The following is a 9,750-nucleotide window of genomic DNA, read 5'->3' as shown; positions in this document are numbered from 1 at the left end:
TGGCATCCAGGGCTGACAGAGCCACAGTAACTGGGGTACTGCATCAACCAGTGGTCGAGTTGTGCTCCACCACCAAAAAACAAGTACATGCCTTCTTGGGTCTAGCAAGTTACTACCATTGCTTTGTTTCAGACATCTCCTCTGTAGCTTCCCCCTCACAAGAAAGAGCCAACCAGAGCAGGCAGAGGATACCAACACCAGGGTGACTAGATGGTTTCTCTTGTTGCAAGACTTCTCATTCCAGGTCCAGCACAGAGCTGGGAACCAGCACAGGAAAGCCTACTCTTATGGCGCTTATGTGAAAACACACAAATGATACTTCGTGTCACATGTCCACATGTTTTATGTCCATAATACCAGAAGTAGAGTAAAGGAAGTCGGGGTTCCTCTGCAGGCTGTTAGGGGAAACAGTGAGCAATGTTGTGACAGTAACATTTTTAAACATTTTCACTGGATCTCATCAGCCACAAATGACAAATAAATATTATTTGCACAAAAAATTAACTCTCAAAATAATTTGTACAAAGATTCAACAGTTAAATGAAATCAAAATGATAATTAAGATTATAGCATGGGGCAGATTTTGTGCATTATTTTATCTTTTTAATTACTGTAAATTTGTGTTTAACCCTTAAGACTTTACAGCAGTTTTTGAAGATAAAGGAGTTATTATTCTATGCTGTCTGAGGGCTGTAATAAAGTAAATTATTTTTTTTATTTTTCACACAAGTTGAAGACTTCTGGTTTTTAGCTGTACTGTAAACTGTCTGTTTCCCTTTTATTAACAAAGTTTAAGTAATAAAACAGTCTATAGTAATAGTAAGAGTGGTGTGCTGGTGTTATGAAGCCGAGTTACTGTTTCCATCCTGAAGAACAGATTATTTTCCTATAACAGCATGTGCCAATGATTACAGTTTAATTTATTAACAAATGAATTGTACTTTTGATCCATTTATTGTTAAATTTAACGTTGTGGAATTATGGGGCTGGAGGCAGATACAAGTGTAGAAGGTCATTTATTTACAGAGAAGCTACAAACTGCGACACAGAAATGAAGCAAAAACAAACACTGGATCAGGGCTGTGGCAGAATAAACACACCGTGCCATCAGTTGCAAGACAAAGATGTGGTTAAACAAAGGGGTTAAATACACAGACAAATCAAGGGTGAAACTGAAAACAGATGAGTATAATCCAGACACATTAGAGCAACAACCAATGACAGGACGGGGCAGAGACAAGACATGAATCTGAACAAAAACCCACATGGCAAAGAAAACAGTAACAAAACAGAAACTGTTCAAAATATATGTGCGTGGTTGCCGTCTGATGGTCTGGTGGGGATGTGTCCCAAATATCTGTCGTTTTCTCACCAGCCTCTATTTTACTCAATCTTTAATGAATACATATAACAATGCAACTTGTCATGTTACAGAAAAACTGCGAAACATAAACTCCTCTGTCCTGAAGGATCTCAACAGCCACATATGTATTTTAAAATTATTTTGAACATAACAATAACAAGGAACAACAAGGAATAACAATAAACACCAATCAGGCATTACATTATGACCAACTGCCTAAAATTGTGTTGGTCCAAAACAGCCCTGACCTGTCAAGTCATGGAGTCCACTAGATCCCTGAAGGTGTGTTGTCGTATCTGGCACCAAGATGTTAGCAGCAGATCCTTTAACTTATGTATGGATCAGACTTGTTTGTCCCGCACATCTAACAGATGCTGGATTGGATTGAGATCTGGGGAATTTTGAGGCCAGGTCAACACCTCAAACTGGTTGTTGTGCTCTTCAAACCATTTCTGAACCATTTTTGTTTTGTGTCATGTCGCAATACCCTGCAGAAAGAGACCACAGCCATCAGCAAATAGCGTTTCCATGAAAGGGTGTACATGGCAACAATGCTTAGGTGGGTGGTACGTGTCAAAGTAACATCCACATGGATGGCAGGACCCAAGGTTTCCCAGCAGAACATTGCCCAAATCATGACACTGCCGCCGATGGCTTGTCTTCTTCCCATAGTGCATCCTGGTGCCATGTGTTCCCCAGACGCACGTGTTCCTCTGACGCACATGCACCTGGCCATCCACGTGATGTAAAAGAAAACGTGATTCATCAGACCAGGCCACCTTCTTCACATCAACTTTGAGGATAAAATGTTAACTTGCTGCCTAATATATGCCACCCTCTAACAGGTGCCATGATGAGGAGATAATCAGTGTTATTCACGTCACTTGTCAGTGGTCATAATATTATGCCTGATCAGTGTAAATAAGCAATATTTTTGCTTACCAAATCTTTTTGCTTTAATAAACCTGTGATGAAAACAGTAAAAACATCATGACATACCTCTCAGTCTAATCTTGACAGGATCACTAAACTCTGTGGAGTAGTCACGGTAATAGTTGTTGTTATAGTAGCTGTAGTAGTTTCTCCTGCGTGCTCGACACCAGTACTCTGTTTCTCCTGCATTATCGACTGTCACTTTAAGTGTGTTCTCTTGTTCACTGTTCAGATTCTGTAACCACTGATTATTTTTGTGCCAGTGAAACTCCCATCCAGTCCCCTGCTGCAGCTCACAGCTCAGAGTGACGGTGTCTCCAGTGTAGACGGAGCTCTGAGGATTCACTCTCACAGTCGGTTTGGGTTTTGCTGTTGGTATGAAATGATGAAGGAGTCAGAGCTGCTTTTCACTTTACAACATAAGCAGTAGATTCACTGTGTCTAACAGATGCTTTGTGTCTAAAACAAACATTTTTATTTAACATTTGATACAAGATTTTACAGTTGTATGTTTTCTTACACGGCAGGTAGTCAGTATATTTTCTGTTTTACAAAATTCATGATTGGATTGAAGTGTAGAAACACTGCATTTGCTGATTTTAGATTGTTATTTTATGGATCCTGCACAAATCCTGCACCAACATCTGAACATATCTGCATTTTCTTAAAAATGAGCAAAAACATCACATTGTACAGTAAAGCCATGACAGACAGACAAAAAAAATCTACAGACATTGTGAAGCTGAACATAATCATCTAACTGAGAAACAGTAATGATCATTTTCCATTCAGTCCAACAAGGAAAGCAGGATCAGTCTTCATTTATTATAAACCAATAAAAAAGCTTTGCTGATTTATTGAATATTTGTGAGGTAGTCCAAAATTGTTAAAAATATAAGTTTTTTCCTCTAGTACTATACGTTGACGTCACATCCAGTCAACCTTTATTTACACATTTATTTATACATTTATACAAGGACATTTTTAAACTACAGAATTGACCCAAACTGCTTTATAGACAATTGAACAAATAAACAAAGACAGTTAAGAGAGTTATATTATAATAATAATAATAATAATAATAATAATAATAATAATAATAATAATAATAATAATAATAATTATTATTATTATTATTATTATTATTAATGGACCTATTCGGAAACTAAATTTTAATGTTTTCAAGAAAGATTTAAAGGTGGCTATGAAGAAGCTGCCCACAGAGAAAGGTGCTCTGAGAAAGAGTGACACCAAAAGTACAAGATTTACTGAATAGCAAACTTAATATAAAACCCAGATCCTACTAAATAATGCATGATGATTCTTGTCAAAGAAATTGGTGTCTACTAGACAGGGAAGTGAAAGTCAACATTAAAGAAACAAGGACTCAGTTACTGATGGCTCAAAATCTGAACCCTAAAAAATAATGTTAACATATTAAATAAGAAATAAAAACACCCACAGACTCACCTGATACAGTCAGTGTAACAGCATCACTGATCTCTGAGCTCTGAGAGTCTCTCCCATGTCCTCTGCAGGTGTAGGTACCACTGTCAGAGACTTTAACATACTGGATTCTGAACTCCTGCATTGTGTTGTCTGTGTAGAATCTCTTACTTCCATCTGTGTAGACTTTGTTATTAATTTTCTTCCAGCTGTAAGTCCACTGAGTGTCTCCTCCTCCCTGTATGTCACATCTGAGAGTAATAATCTCTCCAATGAAGACATGTAAATCAGGCATTATGGACACCACAGCTTTAGGACTCCCTATAAAACATTCTGTTGTTAATAAACCTTACATAAAGTCATTCCCAAGTCTACACTACTAATATCATGTTTAGAGTGAGTGTGAGTACATGTTTTTGTTACTTGTTGATACTGATATGTGTAACGTACTTAATATTAAGAAATCAGGGGCATCATGGAGCATTTTATTTAGCACTAGTTATGTCAGTTGCTCTCTTGTGCTGCTGTCATTAAACTTGTGCTGTTTTATATTTAATATATTAAGACATTTAAGCAGCATAAACCTATTTGAGTGTAAAACTTTATTTAAATCTGATGTTGCAGCCATCCTTTGATTAGGGTTATAAAAACTGCATTAATAAACAAGGAACAAATTAACAAATCATGCACAACCTTCAATTTTTAAATATGGAAGCAAGATAAAGGATGAACTATATATAAATCACCTTGAGCCTGAGCCACTGGTATAAGTGAAATCAGCACTAAAAAGGGAACAGAAACAGAACATGATGAAAATATGGAAAATATTCAGACTATTAAAAAAAGCACATTTTAGACACACAGAACCCACAAGATTAAATCAAATGCAAGAAATCTAAACTACCATCAGCAAGAAATGCATTTTAACCTATCTAAATAATAAATAAACAAAATATAGAGAAATGATGGAAATATCTCGCATTACATTCTCTACAGTGTGGAAAGTGAGGACAGAGAAGTGTGGCCAGACTGGTGGAGGCCTGCGGTTGAAAAGTGAATCTAAAGTGACTTTAACACTTTACTGGTAGCTGCATGACATTTTTTTAAATCCTGACATTATCCACTTTGTAATAGATTTAAACAGAACTATTTAAAGATAGGAGAAAGTCTGTTCCATGAAGTAGATGATCAGAATTTAGTTTCTACAGCATGAATCCATGACACTAACTTCCTTATGTGAACGGTTCAGGCTGCTTATGGTGGCCTATCAATGTTTTCTTGGCACATGTGTCATCCCTCAATACCATCCCAGCATTATTTGATGTTACATCCCTTCATGAATCAAATTTACCAACTTAAAATGGTATTATAAAGCAAAATACAACAAATCACATATCACAAGTGAATGTGGGTGGGTTAGGGGACAGTGCAGAAATAGTATAGTAACAGAATTGTATACCCAATTAAACTAATAGTACATTTTTAGTATTACTGTGTATACACTTTTTGGCTTTAAAAGAGTCCTCTGATGTCATAAATGTACCCACAGTATCAACAGTTAAAAAGTTATTTATTGTTTTCACACTTCCATCTTCACACCTCCTCCAATAAATTTACACCACTGCATTAAAATAGAAAATAAACCACATCCTCAAACTGCTCTCTGTTCTCAGGCCTCTAACACTGTAACTGCTCTGTGTTTGTACAGGACTAATGAGAAGTGTTTGTTCTTACATAATTATTGCTCTAATTTTTAACATGGAAATAATAGTTTGTGGTAATTAGTACAGAATAATTTTTGATTTTTGATCATGATTTTTGATGTTATACAGTTATAATTTCTCAGTTAGTCTAGTGAATACTAAATGTTTTGCAAAAACCTTTTTTTAAACAGGAAACAACACCAGAAAATGATCATCAGACAGATTCCAACAATCCAGACTCGTGTTTTAATCTTGCTCTACTTGTACTCTTACCTGTTGAACTATCATAGTTACTGAGAGTAGATACACATCAAACTAAACCCTTCTCATAACAGATATGGAGACACTGATCCACCTGAGCAGTCATGCTGAAGTACACACAATGTCCTAATCACACAATAAGATCATCACTCAGGACATTCAGACTGCAGATGAACAACTTTATACCCCACCACTCACTCTAATGAAGACACAAAGAGAACATTTACTCACAGAGCATCACAGAGAGTGGACTGAGCTCCATCCTGTCCCTCTGATACACTGAGGGGCAGTGGTGGCTCAAGTGGTTAAGGCTCTGAGTCGTTGACCGGAGGATCAGGGGTTCAAGCCCCAGCACCGCCAAGTTGCCACTGTTGGGCCCTTGAGGCCTTTAACCCTCTCTGCTCCAGGGGCGCCGTATCATGGCTGACCCTGCTCTCTGACCCCAACCTCCAAGGATGGGATATGCGAAGAAAGAATTTCATTGTGCTGTAATGTATATGTGACAAATAAAGGCTGTTTCATTTCATTTGATGACTGACTGACAGAGCAGAGGTGTGTGTTAAAGCTGTGCCGCTTTACCACTTCCTGTGTTCTAATAAAGAGACCCACCACAGTGTCTGACTATAACCCCTCTTGTATGTAGATATGCAGTTCAATATTCAAACATCTGGATAGGAGTTTTTGGATGTATGGGAATGTGTGGGGATGTGTACGATGGGCAGGAATTATTATTTATATATAAAGTTTCAATTTAGTTCAGATGTTGTGGTGTTGCTGTAACTAACTGAACAAAAAATTCCTCATGTATGCGCAGTTCAGATCAGACAGCGGTTCCCCTCCATGCTCGAGTCTCCTGCTTGTAGTCCATGTGATGTTCTGCTCTTGTCAGGACCGTGTTACAGCAAAACAAAAGTCACAACTCATCCAGATAGTTGAAGACACTTAAGGTAAGATCAACTAAGTTCCGATTATAAATGTACTTAGTGTTAGCTTTATATTGTAGACTTCTGGAAGAAAGTATGTCTGGGGGCGGGGCTAGGGGGAAACAGATCCCCAAACAGAGTTGGACACAACACCGGCATTACTTTTTAAAACTGCCACAGCATAAGAAAATCCTCACAACTGTAACGTTAGCAGAAGAGACTGAACAAGCTTTGTCTAAATAACTAAGCGCTACTGAGCTAACACATCAAGCTAACAGGTTAGCTAGCTCGCATGTTTGAAGCAGGTGAGCTGATGTTATGCTATAAATTTAGTTTCGGTTTCACTTTATAATTATCAAATGTAAACGTAAAGGCTACCACAAACACAAATTAGCTCTCAAGTAAGCTCACAACAGTATTAATTTAATGTTCAGAGTGAAATGATGTGCATTTTTGCTCAAAATGAACAGTAAGGGGACATTATGTATAATAAGAACAACGATGAGGCAGTGCTTAATGATCCAAATGTCAAGAAAGAAGCATCAGAAAAGGAAGAGAAACAGCAAGAGAAAGTGGATGGAAAGCCAGAGAATTTGTTAGTGGAAGGTTATTAAAGTAAGGACACAGAACAGGAAGTAAAGTCAGAAGCACCAGACAGTGAGGCTGAAGAGGACACAGGTGAGGAGGAGGACATCCACAAGCAGTAGACCATCAGGTGTGTGATGTTGGAAACATGTTTGTCTGTGTGTAAAGCAGTGTAATTACTGTTCATATGGTGGGAGTGTGTAGTCTTATGATTTACATTACTCATAAACTCATGTCTCATTTACATTACTCATAAACCCATTGCTCTAGCAAGATAAATATTCCTTTAGTGTTTCTTGATCACTACATGTGCTCTATATTGGTTTGTCTTTATCCACAGATATCAGCGAGTGTAGAGACTCATCAATTCAGAATCTGAGGTTTTCAAGGACCTTGATGAAGGACAGGAGAAGAATCTTTACAGCAGTCTGGAACGACATTCACCCTTTGGCTTGAGTATTTAAGAATACTGGACTATTCAGTTATGAAATCACACACACACACACACACACACACACACGCATCATTCTCTCAACTTTGTAGTTAAATAAAAATGTAACAGTTTTTGAACACAGTTTTTATCCCTTTTGTTCTGAGTTGAATGTGCCCCTCTGACAAAACACAGATTTTGTGTAAATATTTATACACTACTAGTCAAAAGTTTATTTTCCTCTTCATTGTATTCAGCATTGTATATTAATACTGAAGATACTGAAATTGACAGTACAAATATGGAATTATGTAGTCAACAAAAATGTGTTAAATAACCCAGAATATGTTTTAATATTTTTGATTCTTTAAAGTAGCCACCTTTTGCTTTGATTGCAGCTTTGTACTCTCTTGGCATTCTCTCAGCCAGACTCAGGTATTCTCCTGGATTGGTTTTCCAACAATCTTGAAGGAATTCTCAGAGGTGTTGAGGACTTGTTGCTGCTCTTCCTTCACTCTCTGGTCCAACTCATCACAAACCACCTCAGTTGGGTTTAGATCAGGTGAATGTGGGAGTTCAGGTCATCTGATGCAGCACTGCATCACTCTCATTCTTGGACAAATAGCTCTTACATAATCTAGTGGTATGTATATGGTCATTCTTTGTTGGAAAACAAATGAGTAAAATTTTTGTGCAAACCAGATGGGATGTTGCTGCAAAATGCTGCCACCAACAGCAAATCACCACCACACCATCACACCTCCTCCTTAATGCTTCACATATTCTTCACATATTCAGGATCGTCTGTTCACGCTCTCTATGTCTAACAAAAATCTCAAATCTGGACTCATCAGACTAACAGAGTTCTCCACTGATCAAATGACCATACCTTGTGTTTCTTGGCCCAAGCAAGTCTCTTCTGCTTGTCTTTGTTCTGAAATAATGATTTATTCACCGCAATTTGACCATGAAGGCCTGACTCACACAGTCTCAGCTGAACAGTGGATGTTTAAATATGTCTGCCACTTGAACATTGAACAGCATTTATGTGGGCTGTAATCTAATCTCTTATTCTCTGCAGCAGAGGTATCTCTTGGTCTTTCTTTCCTTGGACTGTCCTCATGAGAGCCAGTTTCATTATAGCCTGCCTGGCTCTCAGTCTCCGCTCTAATTCATCCCAAAGGTGTTCTATCGGGTTGAGGTCAGGACTCTGTGCAGGCCAGTCAAGTTCATCCACACCAGACTCAGTGATCCATGTCTTTATGGACCTTGCTTTGTGCACTGGTGCACAGTCATGTTGGAAGAGGAAGGGGCCAGCTCCAAACTGTTCCCACAAAGTTGGGAGCATAGAATGGTCCAAAATGTCTTGGTATGCTGAAGCATTCAGAGTTCCTTTCACTGGAACTAAGGGGCCAAGCCCAGCTCCTGAAAAACAACCCCACACCATAATCCCCCCTCCACCAAACTTTACACTTGGCACAATGCAGTAAGACAAGTACCGTTCTCCTGGCAACCGCCAAACCCAGACTCGTCCATCAGATTGCCAGATGGAGAAGCGCGATTCGTCACTCCAGAGAACGTGTCTCCACTGCTCTAGAGTCCAGTGGCGGCGTGCTTTACACCACTGCATCCGACGCTTTGCATTGCACTTGGTGATGTATGGCTTGGATGCAGCTGCTCGGCCATGGAAACCCATTCCATGAAGCTCTCTGCGCACTGTTCTTGAGCTAATCTGAAGGCCACATGAAGTTTGGAGGTCTGTAGCGATTGACTGCAGAAAGTTGGCGACCTCTTCGCACTATGCACCTCAGCATCCGCTGACCCCGCTCCGTCAGTTTACGTGGCCTACCACTTCGTGGCTGAGTTGCTGTCGTTCCCAAACACTTCCACATTCTTATAATACAGCTGACAGTTGACTGTGGAATATTTAGGAGCGAGGAAATTTCACGACTGGATTTGTTGCACAGGTGGCATCCTATCACAGTTCCACGCTGGAATTCACTGAGCTCCTGAGAGCGACCCATTCTTTCACAAATGTTTGTAAAAACAGTCTGCATGCCTAGGTGCTTGATTTTATACACCTGTGGCCATGGAAGTGATTGGAAC

At 39.0% G+C, this 9,750-nt stretch overlaps 1 protein-coding gene across 1 annotated transcript; it reads right to left on the bottom strand.

Annotated features, from left to right (window-relative positions):
• Nucleotides 1–718: 718 nt before the first annotated feature.
• LOC131356745 (carcinoembryonic antigen-related cell adhesion molecule 5-like) lies at nucleotides 719–6,301 on the bottom strand. Its single transcript, XM_058395935.1, has 4 exons — nucleotides 5,938–6,301; nucleotides 4,489–4,524; nucleotides 3,767–4,063; nucleotides 719–2,665 (listed from the first exon to the last, which is right to left on the bottom strand). Exons 1-4 carry the CDS (start codon nucleotides 5,966–5,968, stop codon nucleotides 2,352–2,354), a joined length of 678 nt encoding a protein of 225 aa, XP_058251918.1. The 5' UTR covers nucleotides 5,969–6,301; the 3' UTR covers nucleotides 719–2,351.
• Nucleotides 6,302–9,750: the final 3,449 nt, after the last annotated feature.

This window comes from Hemibagrus wyckioides, linkage group LG07 (assembly GCF_019097595.1).
Source record: "Hemibagrus wyckioides isolate EC202008001 linkage group LG07, SWU_Hwy_1.0, whole genome shotgun sequence".
NCBI classification, from domain to species: domain Eukaryota; kingdom Metazoa; phylum Chordata; class Actinopteri; order Siluriformes; family Bagridae; genus Hemibagrus; species Hemibagrus wyckioides.
Note: the sequence above shows the minus strand (reverse complement) of the source record. Positions and strands in the feature narration are given on the sequence as shown.

Bases quoted from the DNA above. Each gene is read 5' to 3' on its own strand.
- LOC131356745 (XM_058395935.1), bottom strand. From the start codon at position 5,968: ATGGAGCTCAGTCCACTCTCTGTGATGCTCT. The intron at 4,525-5,937 runs GTGAGTAAATGT...TTCCCTTTTTAG, and splicing joins TCCACTCTCTGTGATGCTCT to TGCTGATTTCACTTATACCA. The intron at 2,666-3,766 runs GTGAGTCTGTGG...TCATACCAACAG, and splicing joins TGTTACACTGACTGTATCAG to CAAAACCCAAACCGACTGTG.